This window comes from Leucopleurus acutus (assembly GCF_964270905.1).
Source record: "Leucopleurus acutus genome assembly, chromosome: 12".
NCBI lineage: Eukaryota > Metazoa > Chordata > Mammalia > Artiodactyla > Delphinidae > Leucopleurus > Leucopleurus acutus.
In genome coordinates this window covers 34,970,804-34,994,023 of record NC_139154.1, presented here as the reverse complement: position 1 = coordinate 34,994,023, position 23,220 = coordinate 34,970,804, and the positions used below count along the sequence as shown (strand labels likewise).

Sequence of the window (23,220 nt, the reverse complement as noted above, 5' to 3'; positions counted from 1 at the left end):
GGTATGGAGGGGCTGGCCTGCCCCGCCCCCAGCTAGTCCCTCCTTCCGTCGCTCGCCCCGCCCCCTCAAAACCCAAACCGGTAACCTCTACCCGGCTGCCTCCCATTGGCTATGCAAATGAGAGAAGTCTGTCGGGACCAATAAGCCGCGGCCACGGCTTGGGGACGTCTTCCGGCCCTCCCCTGCTGCACCGCCCCGCGTTTGCCTCGCGGGCCGAGGACTGGACGTGAGGCGGCGGGGGCGCGGCACGGCGGAGGGGAGGCGGTGGCTGGACGAGGCGGTGGCTGGACTACGCGGTGGCCCCGGACCTCGGCATGGCTCGCCTGGTGCTTGGTAGGCGCAGGCCTCTACGTCCGGGGCGGGTGGAGGGGCAGCCTGGGAGACCGGGAACCCCCATGGCGGGCCGCGGACGGGGGAGCGAGCGGTTGCGTGGCCTTGGCCGGGCCCGCGCTGGCGGGGAGGGTCGCTGGCCCGGCCCACGCGGAGGACGCAGTAGGGGAAGCCCCTGGGGCGGTGGGGGAGCTCGGGGGACTGGGGCTGCTCTTGGCCGGAGCCCCCTGCGCGGGCCCTCGGGCAGAAGTGCGGGGCGCGTGGGGAGATGAGGGCGCCCTTGCCGGGGGCGACTTTCTCCCATCCGGGAGGAGCGTGTGCCCGAGCGCGGCCGGAGGCGGGAGCCCCGAGACCGGGCTCGAACCCAGGGAGCCTGGGACAGCTCCGAGCGTGGGGCCGAGTGGCCGGTGCCGGGCTCCGGTGAAGGGGCGGCGTTGGGCGGACGGGTGTGAGCGAAGGCCGGGAGCTGCCTTTGAGCCCAGAGACCGGCTATGGCTGATCCCTGGCCGAGGTTGGGTACTGGGGGGGCCACCTAGCAGGGGGACCTTGTTCTGGGCCTCGAGTGTGTGCGGGAGAGTCACGGGCTTCTCACACTGAAAGTTGTCCTCACCACCTGTTTTATGGAATTCCCACTTGTAAAAAACCTGAACTATCAAAACCCGGTCCTGAAATAAATCCTTCCTAAAGCGGGTCTTACGATGCAAGAGCACTTTAAATGTGGTTGCACTTCTAACAACCAAATTGAACCCAGACTTTCTGGACTTACGTAAATGTCAGTTTTAGAGACTACAGTAGTGTGGTTGAGGATCCCGTTCCTTCCTGGGCTCCCCTTGGTCCCAGCCAAGGTGCTCTGACAGTGGATACCTGAACACTGTGGATCCAGATAGCAGGGCTTGAGTCCCACCTCTCCGTCACCCCCGCATCTACTAGCTGTGTGGCTGGGAGCTAGTTACTTAACCACTCTGGGCTAGTACTCCATAGGGTTGATCTCAGGATTAAGGAATTTATATGTCTAAAGAGAGTAAACAAGATCGAAATATTTGCCGTATTAGAAATATTTGCTGTATTACCGTAGAGAGAATAGATGAGGGGGAAAGAACTTAGTTTCTGTTCAGTTGCCTGCGAGTGACTTCAGACAGGGCTGTGGAAGAGTGTAGGATTCTTACAGTTAATTAATTATTATAATAAATATAGTCAGCCTTTTGGGGCGCCCTCGGTTTCTGGATGAGTGCTTTGGGACCATGTACTCTTGCTAGCAGGTGTGGGACAGAGATGTTAGTGACGTGGATTTATGACATCCTTTACTACCCTGGAGGAATCATGGGAGGCCACAGATGGCAAACTCATCTGCTCACATAGATTCTAGACCCTTGGGTGTTCCGGTTTCCCGTCGGTGCTCCTTATCAGCGAGTGGAATGGCCAGTGAGTTTTAGAAACAGAACGGTATTGGTCAGCCTTGACCTACTTTATCATCTTAAGTGGGCTGAGGGGTTTTGTGGGCGTAGTTGCTGACTGCTTTTCAGCTGTTGGAATTTGTACCTCTTCTAATGCTTTTCTGAGTAGCATGTTTGATTTCCTTGTAACCCTACTAGGTCTTACTGCCTTCTCAGGAACTTAGGTCTTGAACCTTCATCAGGACATTTCCACTGACAGCCATTTATGAGGAGGGAATGCTCCTGTGAGAACCAGGCCACTTCATAGATAAGAAAAGTCCAGCCCCCTTACTAGGGGGGGAAAAAAGCTCAAGTTCATGTCCTGCTGAGTGTCATTAGGCATGACCATCTTTGTACAGAAAGGAGGCCCATTCCTGAGGTAAACAGTCATGGTTCATCCTTTGATGACTCCGGCCTGCTTGACACAGCATGAGGAGGAGAGTTCATTGTTTATTGCTGTCCCTGATTGGCATGAGGAGGGAAAGAAGGTAATTCTCCTGCCACAGGCCATAGAATGCCCCTCCTGGGGTTATACTTCTGTAGGCTCCAGTCCTTTGGTTAAAATTTGGGGTTGCATAGCAAGGTACTCTTTCTAATTATGTGGCCTTAGGCAAGTTACCTTTTCTGGTCTCCATGTCCTGTGCTAAAAATGGGCGTGACGATACACACCACATAGAGTAGATGAGCTACTGGTACACAGTGCTGTGTAAGTGTTATTCTTAGTTAAGACGGCAGTTTTTGGAGGGTACTTGGACAGATACATATATCAGAATGTCAGCCATACCCCATTCCCCTTGTAAGATTTTCTCTTAAAGAAATCATATTTATTTGAGGCGGGAAGAAGTATTAGAATTTTTAGCATTGGCCTGTTAATAGAGAAAAATGGAGACCATCAAATTATGTCAGTAGTGGATTAGGAACATGATACAGCCATTAAAAATGGATACATGGGGGGTAATGGGTAATCCATTATTACTTATGTAGAAAATGTAACTTATTTTGAGTGAAAAAAGGTTACAGAAGGGAATGTATGTAGTAAGATCACATTTATATAAATTTTTAGGCCTCTGTATAGTATAGATATGTTAGTTAAGAGTACCCACCAAAATATTAACAGTTCATTCTGGTGGGACTGTTGATAGTTTTTCTTTTTTTGGCTTTTCTCATTTTTGAAACTTTCACAAGGAGCTCAGTATATTGAAAAACTAATAATTCCTACGGATTTTTTTTTTTAAAGAAGATAAACGTCTTTAAACGTAGTAGATCTCCATAGAGGATTTCCTAAGACCAGTCTTCCTCTCACGCTTACTCAGAATTAGGACTATCTCTGCTTAGGTTCTTGATTTACTTGCTTTATTAAATGTCAAACTCTGTAATCTTTCCTGCAGCACCATCCAATAGAAATATAGTGCCAAGTTTGTATGTAATTTTAAATTTTCTAGTAGCCACATTTAAAAAGACAAAAAGAAGTAGGTGAGATTAATTTTAATATATATTTATTTATCCAGTATATCTAAAATATCACCTCAAGAGGAAATCAATATCAGAAATATTAATGAGATAATTTACTTTTTTCCCCTACCAAGTCTTTGCGATTTGGTGTGCTGTTTACACCTACAGCACACCTCAGTTTGGGGCAGCCACGTGTGGCCAGCGGCTGCCATGTTGCACAGCAGTTAGCAAGGGAGCCTCGCTTTGTTTGGCTTGACCTCCATCCACACCCTTTCCCACCTCTTGAGATGGAAGACGAGGTCATTCGGTTGCAAGCTACCCCCGTCTCTGACTCTGGGTTCCCTCCCAGCCTCCTAATTCAGGCATTTTGTTACATTATTCCCTGTACTTTAGCCTCTCCCTCCACATATTTCTTCACTTTGTGCTCAGCTCACTCCCATCTTTAAAAAGAAAGCTTCCTTCAATCCCCCATTTTCTTACTGTCTCCTGCTCTTTCTAAGAAACTTGTTTAAAGAGTTATTGTGTGATTTTCACAGCTTGTCCCCTCCTGCTCTCTCCAGCCCCGTGCAGCCTGACTGCTGCTTACTTTCACTACTGTACCTCAACTGCCCGGGACCCCAGTGACCTCTCTGTCATTATATCCAGTGGACAGTTTGCAGTCGTTCCTACTTCACCTCCCAGTAGCCTTTGTTACTGTTGCTCATTCCGTCTTTCCCCTGGTTTATGTGAAACCGCTCTCCTGATAATTCTCCATCCACTGTCCACACTGCAGCCAGAATACTCTATAGAAAGCAAGTCTGATCCTACCCCCTGCATGGTAACCCTTTAGTGCTTCACATCACCCTTAGGAAGGTCCACAGTTACGTTCCTGCAGTACTAGTCATGTCTATCATTCAAATGCAGTGTTCTCAAACAGTGTCATTGTTATTCATGCCCATGGCATACTGAACATTTTTATCTTGAACACTAAAAAGACAGCATGGTTTAATGGGTAGAGCTTGGAAGTAGAAGTCAGGGAGCTGCTCTCCCAGTTATATGTGTGACCACAGACGGGCCACTTGCTCTCTATCTGCCCTTGTTTCCTTATTTACAAAATAGGGATGATTCCCACGTTCTCCTTAGTAGTGCTGTGAAAAATCAAGTGGATCCAATGCGTTTGAAAGTGATTTAAAAATTCAAAGTGCCTTGTAAGTATAAGGTGGAGGATTTAGCAGTAGAACAAGTAACACCAGTATACACTTATTCCAGAAGAAGTTTACCATTGGGTTGTTCAAAAAGTTCCATTTGAAATCTTCCAAATTCTGTTTACAAAATAAGCATGTGAAAGTGTGACTAAGATGGCATATACACACATGCTTTCTTAGAAGACAGGTGAGTCTCTTATAATTCTTTGCATCAAGAGATTAAAAGAAGGAAATTATATGGTCATCTTCATAGATGTTGAAAGTAATAGAAATTTCTTTAATATCATTAAGTTTATCTGTTTCAACCCAAAAGCTAGCAAATGGCAAAATATACCTATTGAAGTAAAAAACGTTCTGTTATTTAGCATTATTCTGGAGATATTAGACAATGCAGTTAGAAAGCAAATTATATATTTTATAAAATTTCATATATAACATATATAATTTATGTTGTGTGTCTGTGTATACATACACAGACAAATTTAAAGGAGGTAAAATTCTGACATTACCAATTCAGAAAACTTGGGTTTTTTAAATATTCAGAACTTGTTTTTCTATGTAATTGTTATAATCTGCATGTAAGTTCCCAGAGTAGCAACAAAAATACACTTGGTCCACAGTGTGGCTAAACTATGCTATTAATGATACAGACTCTCTGTCCTTCCTTTATAACATTGTTCACATGAACATTCTTTCGGAGCTCATCCTGCAACACTGTGAGCGCCTGATGATGTGCCATGGATAGTGTTAGTAGAAAGAAAAATATTTAAACAATCATTGCCCTAAGAGAGTCACAGTCTAGTAGGGGAGGCAAATAATTATTTTTCCCATCAATAAGCTTTAATAAAGATAGCGTGCTAATACTGCAACTGAATAACACAAGAAATACCATGTGGATTATCCAAGGTCACAGAGCTAGATGTAACTTCCCCATTTTCCAGTGCCCTTGCCCATAAAACGGTGATAATAGTACTGCCTCATAGAGTGTGGTTGTACAGAATGAAGGTGTTAGTGTAGGAAAAGCACTAAGAAGAGTATTTAAATCTGGTCCCAAGGCAGCTCAGGAGATGAGGGTGTGGGCTGTCTGTTCCCTTGTTCAGCACTGCACCAGGGGGGACTCAGATTCCAGGGGCTACAGCAGCAGCCAGGCTGGGGGTGGGAGTTGGGGAGAAGGGGGTTAGGAGAGAGCTGACCCAGGCTGTCCTCTGTGAAGGGCCTTGGTCAGTTGAAAAGGACTTTGGTGGCCCAGATTTCCTGTCAGCATGAACCCTGATGTTGATGGTATGCTTTTTGTTACTCCAGGTCTGATGAGCTGTACCCTCTTTATAGCAGTTAATGGTCTGTATTCGTCTAGTGATGATGTAATCGAATTAACTCCGTCAAACTTCAACCGAGAAGTTATTCAGAGTGATAGTTTGTGGCTTGTAGAATTCTATGCTCCATGGTAAGTATTATAAAATAGTTGTCAGTTATTTATGGTACTTGATAAAATTAAGAAAAATACTACATAAAAATGTAATTTTATTCAGCCATCTCATTTACCTAGTTTACTGATTGTTTAAGAGGTAGAGGACACATCCATGTAATACTAATAAGAATAGATCTCATAATGGCAAAATATAAATAAATAAAAGACGTAGAGGAGAGGGAAACTGTTGATTGAGTCTGTTAAAGGGTGCAGAGATTGAGCCAATGACAAAAAAAAATGGTGGAAGTAGCTAATAGTTGCAAGAAAGAAGGAAGGAAAAAACCCGTATAATTTTAGGAAGATACATCTTTATGATGAGGTAAGTGGGGTGAAGATGGAAGGGAAATTGATTTTTTTTTTTTTTTTTTTTTTTTTGCGGTTCGCGGGCCTCTCACTGTTGTGGCCTCTCCCGTTGCGGAGCGCAGGCTCAGCGGCCATGGCTCACGGGCCCAGCCGCTCCGCGGCATGTGGGATCTTCCCGGACCGGGGCACGAACCTGTGTCCCCTGCATCGGCAGGCGGACTCTCAACCACTGCGCCACCAGGGAAGCCCGGGAAATTGATTTTATGCAGAGAGAATATCGGGCAAAGGAAAGGGAAGGACCAGTGGTTGACTCCATTTTGTTTCTTGAAGAGGGTTGCTTCCAAAAATATGTAATTAGAAAATTTGGTTTGATTTAAAAGCTCTTCTCTTGCCTTACATCTGTTTCTGGGGCGGGGGAGGAGGGGAGCAAACTTGTAATTACCATTGAAATTAATAGTGCCCAGTTTCATACAGCTGACCCTTGAGCAGCACAGGTGTGAACTGCGCCAAGTCCACTTACATGTGGATTTTTTTTTTTTCCAACAAATTTGTACTACAGTGTTACACAATCCACTGTTAGTTGAATCCATGGATACGGAGGGCTGACTGTAAAGTTACATGCAGATTTTCCACTGCAGAGGGTCAGCACTTCTAACCCCCATGTTATTCAAGTCAAATGTGCAGTCAAAATGCAGTATTGTTTATGTAGTTAAAACCTTTAACGGAAACAAAACAAAAAACCAACAAATACACATGTATAAAATAAAGGCTACAGGATCACAAAGGAAACCTAAAATGTTGGAATAACATTATTAAAATAGCAAAATAAATCTTGATATGATTATGTACTACTCATTTACTGGAACGTAAATACCAACATCTAACAGCTAGCTACCATAATACTGAAACAGTGATGAACATAAATGATGTTTAAAGATACCTGCAACAACTATAGTGGTGATAAGAAAATAGCTCTGATTTTTATTTGTGACAGTCACAAGTACTAACCAACTATGATATGTTGTTAATGTTTATAACTGAAGGAAATCCTAAATTTCAATTACAGGTTAATGAAAATAGAGGATTTTTTCTTTTCCCATCAGAGTTCACAGAGCCCCTCAATTTTTATCCACCAGTCCTTTGGGGATTCTTAGACCCCAGTTGAAGAACCCTTGAGTTACAGGGTGTGCTGCTATATTTATATTTGTGGCATTTTGATCTGTCTTTACATTGCTTTACATTGGAATTGAAGGGGGTATATACTCTGACAATCTCCGATTTGAGTCCCCATTTCATTAGAATAAATTGAAATTAAAGAGGCACAAAGTCCTGTAAAATTTTGACTTGTGGACTTCTAAGTAGCTCACCGAAATAGCAAAGCATACTGTATATGTAGTATGTAGGATCAGCATTTCAGGACGTTTTGCTGAAAGATCCTGACTTTTAAAATATTGGATTGGACTTCCCTGGTGGCGCAGTGGTTAAGAATCCACTTGCCAACACAGGTGACACGGGTTCGAGCCCTGTTCTGGGAAGATCCCACATGCTGTGGAGCAACTAAGCCCGTGCGCCATGGCTACTGAAGCCTGCTCGCCTGGAGCCTGTGCTCCGCAGCAAGAGAGGCTGCGCGGTGAGAAGCCGGTGCACCACAACGAAGAGCAGCCCCCACTCGCCGCAACTAGAGAAAGCCCGTGCACAGCAATGAAGACCAGTGCAGCCAAAAATAAATAAATAAAATAAAATATTGGATTAAGCTTAAGCCCCTATGAAAGGTGATGTTACATAGTGATTAAGAATGTGGGATCTGGAGCCAGGAAAACCTGTCAGGCAGCTTTGTCACTGGGTGGTATTGGGAGGGTTTCTTAACTTCTCAGGCTCTGTTTCATCATCTGTAAAATGAAAATGACAAAGCCTGCTTGCAGGGTGGTTGTGCTGATTTAATGAAATCCTGTATGAAGAGTGCTCACCGTGGTGCTGGCACGTGGCATTGGCTCATTAGCTCCTTAGAGACTTAACTAGAAGAAAATATACTTTGTTTAAAAAAGGAAAAAGTCACCTATATAGGTAAACTAGCTATGCTGTCTTCATACAATGGGTATTATACAATGATGAAGATAATACAGCTACCTGTAACCTCGATGACTGATTTAAACATAACAGATTTCTGTATATATAATGTTTAAAAGCAGTTTTCTGTGTGTGTTATATTTCACGATAATTCTTTGCAAGTACTGGTACCTAAAAGATTAAGATTATTTCTCCTTGTGTTCATGTGACTGTCACTCATTCGTGTTCTTTTATCACCACCTTGTGGTATCAAGTGCTTTTCACTTGTTAGCCATACTAAATTGGGACTACATGTGCGTTTTTACCTGTACAAGCTGCTTGTGGGAGCCAAAGAACGTTGAGATTTAGGCACTGGAGATCTAGAGTCTAAAACAGTTGCCTCATCTATAAAATGAAAAGTTTGGACTAGATCAGGGACTATCAAACCTTAATAGATTTAAGAGTCACTAGTAGAACTTAATTAAAATACAGGTTCCTGAACCCCTTCTCTAGGAACTCTGGTTTCTTGGGGCCCAAGAACCTGCACTTTGCTAAGCCATACAACTGGGACCGCACGTGAGGCACATTTGACCAGATAAACACTAACGTTTCCACTCAGGGAGAGAGTTATGAATGATAGTGTTTGGTTAAACTCTTTAAGTACACTTTAACTCAGCAGTAATTTGGAAGCTTTTTTATTATGATATGAAAGAGGATCATAGTAAAATCAGGACAGTGAGTTCCTTCAGGTCACCGATCATGTTTTTTTAGTGCTCTTCTCCCTGCAGGTCCCCACCCTCAGTGCATGTCACTCAGTAGACTGTTGGTGAACGTTTCTTGAATTGGGAATCAAGGACTTAACTGTTGCCTTCTTTGTGTTTTCATCCCCTGAAAGGTGTGGCCACTGCCAAAGGTTAACACCAGAATGGAAGAAAGTAGCAACTGCATTAAAAGTGAGTTTCTGAGATGTCCACATTCACCTGTGTATGTTAAAATAAGTTTAATTAAGCAAATGGACTTAATGTACAATAGGAAGTTAATTTGCATATTGAAGCCCAATACTCTTGTTCTGGTGCCAAAATTATGTAGGGAGCAAAGGGATACTGTACATTCTAATTTTTATCTTGTCTACTTTTGTTAATTCTGTTGCCCAGTTAAATGGCATAATTATGCTTAGCCGTGCTAATTCTGGGAGCCGCACAGTTTCCTCACAGGCTGACTTGCATGTTGCCCAGCTTTCCATTTAGGAATGGTTTCCCAGGCTAAAGTTCTCATTGATTCTGTTGGCAAATGGAACCTGGCCCTTTACTATCTCGTCTCTGAGTCTACATCATCAGATGATGGGTTCTTGTGGAATCTGCTCTGGTTGAAAGAAAAATAGATATTTCTTTTATGTTTCCACAGGATGTTGTAAAAGTTGGTGCAGTTGACGCAGATAAACATCAGTCCCTGGGAGGTCAATATGGCGTTCAGGGATTTCCTACCATTAAGATTTTCGGATCTAATAAAAACCAACCAGAAGATTATCAGGGTAAGGACTTTTCCTAATTACTTCATTCCATTGGTTGGAATTTTAATTTGAGCAGGTAGGTAGAAAATAGGGAACCTGGGACTCTAAAACCTGTTGGCCCTGCTACCTGCAAGTCTCTCACCCTCTTCGTGCCTGAATTTCCTTATCTGTCAAATGGTATAGAGTAATTCCTACCTCTTCTGGGTTGCTCTAAAGACTTAATATGTGTCAAACAGGTAAAAGTTTTTTTATTACTGTTTATACTAGGTTAGGCCCACGGGCTTAGCAATGGGAGAGTAATGATGTTTCGTGCTTCCCTCTTTTTCATTACAGCTTTTAAAAAATACTAGTTACTGAATATTTTATAGTTAGTTAATATTTAATAAGTTTCTGTAATTACTTAATATTTGAAAAGATCTGCAAGTGTTTTCTTGCTCTGATTGCTCGTCCCTTCACTGTGGGGCGGGTCTAGCATATCAGCGTGGAAAAAGAAGAGTCCTGTAATTTGGAAGTCAGTTTAAACTATTGCTATTACTATGGAGTATTTTGCCCATGAATCTTTATGCCTTGTAAACATGTATAGTATCTGAATATTAAAGCTATTATTTAGTCTTTTAAACTATTGATAATAAAGAAGTCCCACAAGTTCTTCATTTTATAGACAGTGGTCAGTTGTATCTGCTGTGAGTCACTGAGGCAAGTGGGCAGAAGATCTTGGCTCAGATTCCCTGTTCTTTTACAGAATCGCCTGTTATTTAAGATGTCACAAAGCATCATATTTAAGACAGAATTGCTAAGTTGAGCCATACCCAGGGTCCAATTAAAGTATTGGGCGTAATGTATTTAAAGTTTAAATTATGGCTCATTTGATCTTTTTTTAAAAAAGATTTTGTTACAAGGGGCATGTAAGTGACTAAACTTAGAGTCTAAAATCTTAGGTTTTGCTTTATGTGAGAGGAACAAGTTTTCAGGGTTGGAGGCGGGGAGAATCGGCATCACGATAAAAACAAAGTGACTGTTGTCTTATCTGTACTTGGTGTCCTGCATTGTATCCAGCAGATTGAGAAAACATTCTCAGAAAAGGGAATGTGAAGGGAGCAGAGAAACCATAGCGTGAGCTTTGAAGACAGCCTGGCCTGGGTTTAACTGCTGGCTAAACAGAATACCTTATCTCTCTGGATCTGCTTCTTGTTTGTAAAATGGGGATGTGAAAACCTGTTTTAGGCTACTGGAAGTTTCACTGAAATAGTACATGTAAAGCATGTAACTTGGTAAATGTCGGTGTGGTTGGTACCTCACCAAGATGGGGGTCAAAATACTTGGGGATGAGGCCTTAGACACATCATTTCTCCTAGACTCCCCAGCTCTAAAGTTCCATAAAATGATCAGTTTCATTTTTCTGACTAACCACCTGCTTTTCTGCTTTGGAATATAATTTGTTCATTTTGCTAACTTGTAAAAATGGAATGTTTAGAGCAGGGGTTAGCGTTTGTCCTGCTGCTTGTTTTTGTAAATGAAGTTTTTCAAAACACAGTCACGCTTGTTCATTCATATGGTCTATGCCTACTTTCACACTAAAACAGCAGAATTGAGTAGCTGCAGCAGTATGGCCTGCAAAGATGAAAATAATTACTGTTTGGTCTTTTGCAGGAACAGTTTGCTCACCCTTGGTCTAGAGTGAGAAAACCCTCTCTGTCTTTTTCCCTAGTGTATTTCTTTTTTTTTTCTTTCTTTTTTTTTTTTTATATTTTCACTTTAAAAAAAATTATTTATTTGGCTGCGTTGGGTCTTCGTTCCTGTGTGCAGGCTTTCTCTAGTTGCAGCGAGCGGGGGCTACTCTTTGTTGCGGTGCACAGGCTTCTCATTGCGGTGGCTTCTCTTGTTACGGAGCACGGACTCTAGGCATGCGGGCTTCAGTAGTTGTGCCACATGGGCTCAGTAGTTGTGGCTCGTGGACTTTAGAGCACAGGCTCAGTAGTTGCGGCGCATGGGCTTAGTTGCTCCATGGCATGTGGGATCTTCCTGGACCAGAGATCAAACCCGTGTCCCCTGCATTGGCAGGTGGATTCTTAACCACTGTGCCACCAGGGAAGTCCCCCTAGTGTTTTTCTTGATTTGGTATATTTCCAGGTGGAGATTGGTGCTGGAAGGGGCACTGGTTCAGAAGGTGGAGGTGTCTGCAGTAGATAAGGAGCAGAAGGCTGTTTTTATGTTGAGGTCTTGCCTTTCTGTCTCAGGAAGTGACATACTTGGTAATCTCAGCCAGGATGTAGTGCAGGATGATCTGAACACACTCCGAATGCTGCTGTTGTGTATTTTCTTTCTAATGTCAAGTCTGAAGCGTTCTCAGAAGTTTTTAATCTCTTCCTGGGCAGTTTGATTAGAAAACTCTATTTTTAAGAAAGGAGAAGAAAGAAGAAACTTTCTAAAAAGATTTTGTTAGTTTTGCCTTTAAACTCTGAAGATAGTCTCAAGGCATATATTATCCATATTCTTCTGAGTCAGTTAATAGTCCCCTAACTTCTTGAGCACATAGTTTTTGGTAAACTTCCAAAGGCTATTGTCACTATCTTTAATACAGGGCTTGTTACTTCCTATATTAGGAGTAAGTTCAGCTACAGAACCTAAAAGCCCAAAATAAGTGTTTTAAGCAAGGTAGAAAACAGTGGATTGCTTTCCAGTTTCTTAGCTTCGGACCCCTCGTATCCTACCTCTTATTATCTCATAGAAATAGTTTTTCCATTTGCCTCATTTGGTACTTTGTGTTTAGAAATTTCCCCTGCTCTCTTAACTAGATAACCTTTTTTTTCATCTGTGTACATGTTATACATTCAGTAATCATTTGTGAACTGTTCTCAATAGTAGATGGTATTTATGGGTGAACAGAATGTCCTCGTTCACACTAATAACCTAACACTGAAGAAGAGGATTTAGTTTTTCCCAGCGTAAAGTCTAGCAGGAAATACATTCTGGAAGAAACTGGCTGTCTTAAAGATACACGTGGTGTTAGGTCTGTTTGAACATCAGATGAAGCTGACAGGTATGTAAAGGTTCAAGTCTTCAGGTAGCATCCGATGTAGGCTCCCAGCCCGCCCGCCCCCGCTCACCTGATGGCCCGTTGTCTTCCCGTAGGTGGCAGAACTGGTGAAGCCATCGTAGACGCTGCTCTCGGTGCTCTGCGCCAGCTCGTAAAGGGCCGCCTTGGAGGCAGGAGTGGTGGATATAGTTCTGGAAAGCAAGTAAGGCTGTGTGTAATGTCAGTTTTTAATGTGGCATGATCTTTAAGCCTGACTGTAAACTCCGCGTAGAAGATAATTACTTCTTAAAATATTTTAAATTGGTGGACTTTCGGTTAAAAAGTAATAGGAGGTTGACTCCCTCCAAAAGGGAGTCAGACACCCAGCCTACTCGTGTGGCCCCTCAGAATCACTGTCGCCATAGCCAGTCCTAGGGCATCCGCCACAGCCGCAGGCCGGGAACCACGGCCCGGCCCGAGATGGCTTCCTTGGCCCAAGATGGCTTCCTTGGCCCAGGGCCGAAGTACAAGAGTTTGGCCTACAGTGGGAGAAAGAGCCCCAGGCCGTGGGAGTGGGAATCTGGCTTCCATGGCGTTTGTAGTTCCAAAGTGGAGAGAGGGAGACCAGCTCTCCTCCAGGTCAGCTTTGGGCAAACGTGGATGAAATTTGGATGACCTCCTGGCCTGTGTCTGTGGCAGTCGGGCTGAAATCCCTGGGCATCTTTACATAAATGGACAGGGAAGAAGATTCCTGTTCTCTGGATTGGTATTACAGATTCCCGTGTGTGAAATGTGGCGTAGTTATGTTCTTGCGAAAAGGCATTGAATTCTTCCTGGTACACACAGGCACACCTCGTTGTGTTGCACTTTTTACAGAGTGAAGGTCCGTGGCGGCCTTGTGTCGAGCAAGCCTCTTGGTGCCATTTTTGCAGCAGCATTTGCTCACTGTGTCGCATTTTGGAGATTCTTGCAATGTTTCAGAGTTTTTCATTATATTTATGGTGATCTTGATCGGTGATCTTTGGTGTTACTATTACAAAAAGATTATGATTTGCTGAAGGCTCAGATAAGGGTTAGCATTTTTCAGCACTGAAGTATTTTCTAATTACTGTATGGTCATTGTCTTTTAGATATAATGCTAGTGCACACTTACTAGACTACAGCATAGTGTAAACATAACCTTTATGTGCGCCAGGGAACCGAAGCGCTCATGCGAGTTGCTTTATTGCGATGCGCACTTTATTGCAGTGGCCTGGAACCGGACCCGCAGTATCTCCAAGGTCTGCCTGCGAGTGTACACACAGCCCTTCCTCCTCTAGGAGGCCAGTGAGACCAGCTTCTGTAGACAGACTCAGAGCTTACCAGAGATTGCATGACTTTGCCTTTTATTTCAGACTTAGACATTCAGTGAGCACAGTTGTCTTTCCTACCCCATGGCTTTTGGCCCAGGCAGCGGAAAGCACTGTATCGATTCTGACTGCTTTGTGGGTTTAGTACTGAAGAAAACTCTTTGAAAAGATAAAAGGATTAAACGTTATTTTTAGCTTTCTTAAATGATAGGGACTTTATGAAGAGGTACTAACTGGATGTCCTGGGATGAACCAGTGCTGTTCTGCATTAGAATGGTGTTATTAAGGTGGTTCTTTGAGCCATGCTGAGGTTTCTCTTAATGAAGATAGCGGGGGGGGGGGGGGGGGGGGGTGGAGTTCAGATACACGTTCCATATTACACCGAGTGTACTGCTAATTGTTTGAAAGTAAATACTATTTGCCAAGTAAAAAGAATAATATTAAGGAATGTCCCCAATCTGAGTAAAATAGTTTTCAGTTGAAATAAGAACTCAAAACTTTTAAGTTGTAGAAATGATTATTGTTATACATATATTTAGAATAGGATTAGTGTTCATTTTGGCCAAGTTGTAACTTAAGGTTTAATGTCACAAATGACAGGGTAGAAGTGACAGTTCAAGTAAGAAGGACGTGATTGAGCTGACGGACGACACCTTTGATAAGAGTGTTCTTGACAGTGAAGATGTTTGGATGGTTGAGTTCTATGCTCCTTGGTGTGGACACTGCAAAAAGTAAGTGCTTTGTACCAGGTGCTTTTTTAAGTCAGGTGCTTTTAGTCTGTCCACGTGGCTCACTTTGAAAGAGCTGAACCAGGTCATAGGTAACCTCCAGGATCTCCTCCCCAAAAGCTCCGGCTCTGAATGAATGTTAAACATCGGCATTAGGGCCGAGTGTTTCCTCTTGTCATATTTTCAGTGATTAACAGGGAGCCGGCATCCAGATTTGGGGGGCATGGTGGACGAAGGACCAGGAAGTGAATGTGAAGGGGGCATCATGCCTTTCGTAAAGCTACACACAGAGTGTTTCCCAAGTGTGATTTAACCGGATTGGGCAGAAATGCACACACCAGTTAAAGTATTTGTGCTTACAGTTAAAATACACTTTTAAAGCGCAGGTATTTTTCTACAGTCTAGAGCCAGAATGGGCTGCGGCAGCTACAGAGGTAAAAGAGCAAACGAAAGGAAAAGTGAAGCTCGCAGCTGTGGACGCCACCGTTAACCAGGTTCTAGCCAGCCGATACGAGGTGCGTGTGCTTCCGAGGCTGATGTCTTTGTGAGGTGCCCTGTGTTTTCACCTGCTACACCATCTAGTACTCCTGGGCTCTCTAGGACGTGGGAGGGGGGAGGCTAGCCGTTTTGTAATGATGAAATTAAATCGTTTTACTGTTGTAACAAGTGAATCTGGCACTCAAGACTGTTGGGGGCTTTTTAGTTTTGTTTGTTTTGTTTTCAGTATCGCACTGCCTATGTGTTTAATGTGAGCCCGAGCTTTCGCAGGTTATTCGTACAGCTTTTGAAGTTGGTTCATTTGTTCTAGAGCACATAGACTGTGTTAAGTATATATCCAGGGTTTGAATAAGATTCGGCTAAGCCTGGCAGTGAGACTGTTAAAACCCCCTGATTAAGAGACCTCTGTGTGCTGTCCCTTACACATCGATGCAGGCTAGGGAATATTTTTGTTACATTAAATTACCTATAAGGTAGTTTTAGAAACCATAAAGATCTTATTTCTTATGAAATGGTAATTTGATTTGTACTCTGATATTTTTTAATAGATTAGGGGATTTCCTACAATCAAGATATTTCAGAAAGGCGAGTCTCCTGTGGATTATGATGGGGGGCGGACGAGATCCGACATCGTTTCCCGGGCCCTTGATTTGTTTTCTGATAACGCTCCACCTCCTGAGCTCCTTGAGGTAATTAAACCTCTTCAATCACTTGTAGTAAGGGAAGCTTTTCCGGGCTGATGATAGAGGATATTAAAGCAGTAATAGCTTGCTGTATTTTCCAATAAGCTCTTTCTCTTCTCTTTTAAAATTCTCTCTTTAGAGTGTTTTTGTACTTTCAGATGGGGAAGACTTGTCTGAAAATGGCTGCCCTTCATAAGTTTTAGTGCCAAAATAATCGCACTGTGAGCAGAAGTGTACCTTAGCGTCTTACAGATACAACGAATCCATTCTTTCATGTATCGCTCTCAAAACAATAGCTAACGTTCATTGAGCACCTGACCATGTGACAAGCACGGTTCTGGTGCGTCTGTGTGGACTTTTCTCATTTAATTCTCCTCTGAACACTTAGAGGTAGATACTGTTTTTAATCTCCATTTTAAATATGGGGACACAGGCACAGAGAGCCTCAAGTTCATGTAAATGTATGATACGTGTAAATGTGTCTTTTTTATCTGTCCAAACGACTAAATGTCGTAGCCAGGCTACGCGCAGGTATTCTGACCGTGTGTGTATACAAATGCCTCAGCACCACCGCGGATAGATGGCTGAGGGATAAAAGCAGAAGTCTTCACAGAACGTCTCGTGGTGTTTCTGTAACGCACACAGAAGTGTTACTTGGGAAGAGGCTTACCTAGCTCTTGAGTTGCTTTGCGCTTAACGAGAGTGACGGTGCTCACGCCAGCTTACCTCTGGGCTTTGTGTCACGTGGCCTTCCAACACCCTGTCTTCTGCGCCCCGCAGATCCTCAGCGAGGACATCGCCAGGAAGGCGTGCGAGGAGTACCAGCTCTGCGTCGTGGCTGTGCTGCCGCATATTCTAGACACAGGTATGGCGCGCCGCTTTCCATTCGTTGTGCTGTGTTCCTCGCTCTGAGAACGCTTAATTGACAGATTAATTTTACCCATTCCTTTATTTTTACCTTAAAATTTTTTTGTCCATTTACATCAGGAGCTGCAGGCAGAAATTCTTACTTGGAAGTTCTTCTGAAGTTGGCAGACAAATACAAAAAGAAAATATGGGGGTAAGTTATCGAACTGTCTCAGTGTCGTCCGGGTGGAAGAGTGCAGCGCTGCGCGAAAGTGGCTCCCTCTGTGTTTTCTGTAGGCTCTGTTCCTGGTCTCACTTTGGCATGTTTTTCTATTTAGGATATAAAAACACTGACCACCTAGGAGGAAATGAAGTCATGCAGGACTCTTATTTATAACACACTTATTTGTACCCCAGCACACTTGTTCTTAGAGGAACCGTGTTCTGATGGCGGTTGGTTCTAGGCTAGCAGGGAAAAACGCCGTTAGTGCCAGAGTTCAATTCTAGCAGAGCCTTGAAGGCTAGATAAAGAAAGCAGAAGCAGAGGTGTGTACCCTCTTCTGAGTGAGGGCCGGACGCAGGCAAATGTTTAAAACAAAGCTTCTCTCTGTTTCCATTGTATTAATAATCTTTTTGCTCCATGTCGTCCTTATCCGCTGCTGTCCCAGGCACCACGTGTCCCTGCTGTCCCTCTCACAGTGGCCTCACACCGCCTCCGTTAGTCCAGCGGGTGTTTACTGTGTGCGTGCAGAAGGCTGCGTGCCCAAGTTCCTTATTCTTCTCCCTTGTATGAGTGGAGGGAAGAGGTTTTTTTTTTAGCGTTTTCTCCTTTTTTTTCTTGTGGCCTCTCTGCGGGGCATGCGGGATGTTACCCCGACCAGGGACCGGACAGCCCAGGAAGCCCCAAGGGCAGAGATGTGGTTGAGCATTTTTGTATGTATTAAATAATGGCATATCCTTAACTTTTAAAAAGAAGTTGTTACACTGCTGAAGAATGTGCTTAATAACCCAAATGATGTTGGTAGGATTTCAGGTAACAGAGAAAATTCATCAGGTTTGTTGGACAGTATTTTGGGGACTGAGGGGAAAAAGAGTCCTAGAGATAGACCAGTCCGTTTGGGGGACTTCCGGGGTTAGGGTCTAGGGAACATAGGAGAGGAACTGTAGTTACTTCAGAGCACATCTAGAACACATTATTTTAAAAACTAATCTTGAATTTTTCATTTATTTTTTCACCTATTTCATTCAAAAGATGTGTAATCTTTTGTTCTTTAATTGTTAGTCAGGTTCTGACTAACTCAAAGGGGATCTTTGCCCTAAAACCAACCTGCTATTCTAGGTGGCTGTGGACGGAAGCCGGAGCCCAGCCTGAGCTTGAGAATGCGCTGGGGATCGGAGGGTTTGGGTACCCCGCCATGGCGGCTATTAACGCACGCAAGATGAAATTTGCTCTTCTGAAGGGATCGTTCAGTGAGCAAGGCATTAATGAGTTTCTCAGGTAAGTCCTTGCTTCTTTGAGGTGTTTTTGTTTTGTCTCTTTGTTTGGTTCTATTGTGGTAATTGGTTCCAAACTAGATTTATATAGACTAGGCAATAAATGGAATAGTTTTGTATTTCACATTTCAGAGAATTAACGTTTATAAATTAGAGCTTTGGAGTCGTCTTCCTGTGCGGTGGAAGTCTTCTACTTAGTGAGTGATACTAGCACATTCCTCCTCTAGGGCCACCTTGCCATTCTGTGCACTTGGCATTGGGCTTGTCCTCATTCTCATAAAGGTCTCATATGGGCTACAGGCAGTCCCGTCTCACCCACTCCCGCCCTAGGCTGCTTTGTACCCCTGACTTCAGGTGATAGAGTTTCCACCCCTGGGCATTGGATTTAGAATGTAGTTATTTGAAAATGAGTGCACTAACTGAAGTGACTCCAAAACGTGCAAACAATATGTTAGGTTCTCAAACTCAAAACCAATTTACAGAGCTCGCTAAGCTGCCCTGTTGTTCAACTCATCCTAAAACTGACTTAGTCTTCATTTAGGCAAATACAGAATGTTGACCCATACTTTTTCTTAGATTTGTGGTGATTTGATTAATGCCTCTTCCCTATTAACTGTGAGTTCCACAAAGTTTGAATCTTTTACACAAAACTTTACCCCTAGTCACCACTGTAGAGCCTGGCTGGAAATAAGCTCTTGTAAATATTTATGAATGAACGATTGACTTCTTGTCTCTGGAACAGTTTCAGTTAGGAAAGGCATCCCTACCCTCAGGGACATTGGCAGGAAGACTACTCATAAGTGTGCTTCATCCTTTTTCAACAGCGAATTCCAATCTAGAAAACCTTAGAGCTCTGAGTGTAGGAGAGTAGTAAGTAACCTTGAGACTAAGCCTCTGGACTCAGTAAAGTACAGAGGAGGTAAATGCTTCCAGGAACAATAGCATGTTGTAAACTTGAGACAGTTACTTTTGTTTGAGATCATACAGGTCACTGGTTCTCAAACTTTGTGTCTTGGAGTTAACAGAAAACCTCAGATTACCAGTGGAGAAAAGTCTGCGGCAATGAATAGGAAGGAAACAAAACGTGGCAGTATGCTTGTTTCTAGCCACATGTGAGTCTTCTTTTCTAAGGAGACTGAACTTGTACGGAGCATGTCACTAGTGAGGAGACTGCTTCCAGCTGGCCGGGGTGGGGCCTGGCAGAGAGCTGGCGGATACATCTGCTTGGTGGCGAGAGGCACCAGCGTACGTACTTGAAAAACCACACACCTGCCACGTTCTGCGTGGCTATTGGAAAACCAAGGACAAAAACCATCAGTGCGTGTGCGCAGGTCGTCAAACAGCCCATAGAAGTTAATGGTAACAGTGAAGCTAAACTAACAATTGATAAATGTAGGGGCAGCAATTGAACACTGTGGTCAACCCAAGGTGACATTAGTGGTTTCTGCATCTTTCCTTAAGAATGTCATGTTATGGGAGTTCCCTGGTGGCCTAGTGGTTAAGATTCCGGGCTTTCACTGCCATGGCCTGGGTTCAGTCCCTGGTTGGGGAACTGAGATCCTGTAAGCTGCATGGTGTGGCCAAAAAAAAAAGTCATGTTGTGTTCTATTGGAGTAGCAGCCAGAAAAGGCAAGTATATAATTGTGCTTTACGCCCCCAGAAGTGAAAAGGGGCTTGAGTCATATATTGGCTTGGCCAGAAAGTTCGTTCACGTTTTTCCGTAAGATGTCAAGCGAACTTTCGGGCCAAGCCGGTATATGCGTTCGTGGCCGTTCAGTTTGAAGGCGGTGGCCATGCTTCTCCAGGCTTTCTTAGTTAGAAGAGAGATCTGTTAGCATTTAGCCTAAAAGGAAGATGGAGCCAGAGGGCAAGTGCGTAATTGAGCAATTAAAAAACCTTTTTTGTTATTTTTTAAATGATGATTGAACTCTCTGCCCTCAAGGTTCTGTTCCTTTTTGAAGGTTTGACATCTTTCCTCTAGTCTGTTTGCTTTTGCCGCTGACATTATTAAGTAGGAAGCTAGAGGCTGATGTCTGGAGATAATAAATAACCTGATTAAGGACACAGAACTAGTAAGAAGCAGAACTGCTGACTTTTTATAATATACACGGGTTTGTGTTTCCCACATAAACCAGAGCCTGGATTGTCCTGTGCCTTTCCCTAGTAAATTGAGCCATTCTGGCGGACGTAGTAGCCTGCGTGTGACACAGGTCTGACTTATTGCGCTGAATGCCTCTGTCCTACGCATACAGCGCAGTTCATGGAATGGTGGTAAAGTGGGCTTTTTACATATTTATAATCCTGTCTTCTGAATGTAACTGGCATGTGTACATGCAGGTTGCTCAACGTGGACACTCTCAACATTCTGGGCCGGGTAGTTGTTTGTCTTGTGCATTATAGGATGTTCAGTAGCATCCCTGGCCTCTACCCCCGGATGCCAGCAGCGTACACACACACACACACATGCGGGCGCGCGCACACACACACACACACACACTCTCTCTCTCTCTCTCTCTCTCTCTCTCTCTCTCGCTCAGTGATTTTTGAGTTGTGACAATCAGAAATGTCTTCAGACATTTGCCGAATGTCTGCTGGGGGCAAAAATTGCCCTCAATTCCAGAACCGCTGACACACATTGTCAAGTGTGCGAAGTAGCCGGAAGCGATGGGTAAAATTACCCAGTTTTCCTACCGTGCACAGTAACTATTGTCCGACACATACAGGAAACTTGACATCCTGTTTGTTTTTCTTTTACCCATATTCTTTTTTTTAATCGAAGTATAATTAATTTACAAATGTGTTTCAAGTGTACAGCGAAGTGATTCAGTTATGCATATATTTATCTATATATGTATTTTTCCATTTCTTTTTTCCATTATAGGTTATTACAAGGTATTGCGTATAGTTCCCTGTGCTCTACAGTAGGACCTTGTTGTTTATCTGTTTTATATATAGTGGTGTGTAAATGTTAATCCCGAACTCCTAATTCTAAGCACCCTTCACCGAGGATATCTGGAGGCGCCTTTTATAAAGCAGCCTTGCTCACCGTCTGGTGATCGCCTCTACATCCCTCCAGGGAAATGTTTATCAATACCTGCCAAAGTCAAAACCTAACACACTGTTTCGTGGTACAACTCTTCTGTCTGAAAGCTTGACATGTGTGAAAATTGCCACCATCACCTATAGATCATTGAGGGGGCCTGTGGTGCCTGCGGGTTCTGCTTCCTGTTAGAAATCTGAGAAAAGGATTTCAGTTTTAAGGTACCATCTTTCAAAAAGCCTTTCTAAAGTTAGTGTGGAATTTTGTTAATCAAGTGTTAGTGTTGGTCTAGACCATGTTCTGGGTCAACTTCGATCGTTTTTACACACTTAAGTTGTATTTTAGCAAGATATGTTTGCTATTTTGTTTTAATTATTGGTAGTACCTGGCTTTACCTACTGCCAAGGCCTTAGTCAGGAATGTCATTATATTGTCATCTGGTTACATTGTTGTCCCTGATTGAAAAGAGAATACTGTTCATGAAGTGCTTTTCCGGGGAGAGAGGTGAGAAATGCCTCTATGCAAACATAGCGGGGAGTAGGGAAATCGTTATTTTTGAAGAGTTGTTTCTTCGTCCGCACCAGCAGTCCGTCGTTAACACCGTGCTCTGCTCATTTTCCCCTAAGGGAGCTGTCTTTTGGGCGAGGATCTACAGCACCCGTGGGAGGTGGGGTCTTCCCTGCCATCAGCACCAGAGAGCCCTGGGACGGCAAGGACGGCGAGGTGAGTCCCGGGGCCGAGCTGTGTGTGAGCAGGGCTCGCTGTCGGGGCTTTGGTCCAGCCCCTTACTTTCCCGATCCCTGTGCATCTTTGCTACTTGTAAACCAGACCTTTGCATCACACCTAAGCCTTGCCGTGAGCATAACCTGAAGAATCACCCTCACGGGCCTTTCGGGGTGTTCTTTGTCGCAAGACCCTTCATCCCATCCTCCGTATTACACGGTGCTACGTGGCATAGGATATTCGCGACAGAGACACCGAGATCAGTTGCAGCGAGGTTGCTTTCCTGACTGTTACCTGTAGTGAACATTTAAGCTAGAATTCATTAACTTTGAGAGAAGTACAAAATTGTAGCTTTGAAATTAGCATTTATTCCGGTACACTTCTGCCCACCCCCCTCCAAAGGACCAGTTAAATAGCTGTTAGTTTCTATCTATATAATAATAGGCAAACTTAAAAGCAGGAGCTGGACTGGGGAGAAACTTGTGACCAGAGCCCCTCTGGAAGTTTAGTGCTCTGTAAACTGAGTTGCCAGACTTCCAGGGTCACCCTGTCTGTGGTTCCGTGTAGACCCCTGCAGGGCCTGATGGTGGCTTTCCGTTTTACAGCTTCCTGTGGAGGACGACATTGACCTGAGTGACGTGGAGCTCGACGACCTGGAGAAAGATGAGTTATGAGAGGTGCCATACAGACTGGAGTTTTCTTTTCTTGGGAGCAGATTTTCCACCAGTGAAGGAACATTCTTTCCAATCAGATGGATCTACCAGTGGCCTTTTTAACCAAGAAGAAACACTGATTGGTCATTTGAAAACACTGCAACAGTGAACTTCTGCGTCTCAAGAAAACAGTGAAAAATTCTGTGAATTGTCACAGCCGGTGAATTGGGTTGTATTCTGTCAAATAATATTTTGAAGAAAACTGATGGGCTGTTTAAGCGTTTTTCCCTCCCTCTGACTGCTGCTTGAATGTTCTTGGAGGCTGTTTCTTATATACCAGGTTTTTTAATGTGATCCTTTCCTTTGAATATTAATGGCTTTTTTCCATTAAAGAATAAAACTATTTTGGACAATGCCAATAAATGTATGAAATTAGTGTCCACATCCTAAATTCAGTAAATTAG

At 43.6% G+C, this 23,220-nt stretch overlaps 1 protein-coding gene across 1 annotated transcript; it reads left to right on the top strand.

The window, feature by feature from the left end:
• The first annotated feature begins 236 nt into the window (after positions 1–236).
• Positions 237–23,175, top strand: PDIA6 (protein disulfide isomerase family A member 6). The gene is made up of 13 exons (XM_082851627.1): positions 237–333; positions 5,702–5,843; positions 9,112–9,169; positions 9,621–9,747; positions 12,859–12,965; positions 14,692–14,822; positions 15,220–15,334; positions 15,866–16,006; positions 16,781–16,865; positions 16,988–17,060; positions 18,186–18,344; positions 22,007–22,103; positions 22,709–23,175. Exons 1-13 carry the CDS (start codon positions 315–317, stop codon positions 22,775–22,777), a joined length of 1,323 nt encoding a protein of 440 aa, XP_082707753.1. The 5' UTR covers positions 237–314; the 3' UTR covers positions 22,778–23,175.
• The last annotated feature ends 45 nt before the right edge of the window (positions 23,176–23,220 follow it).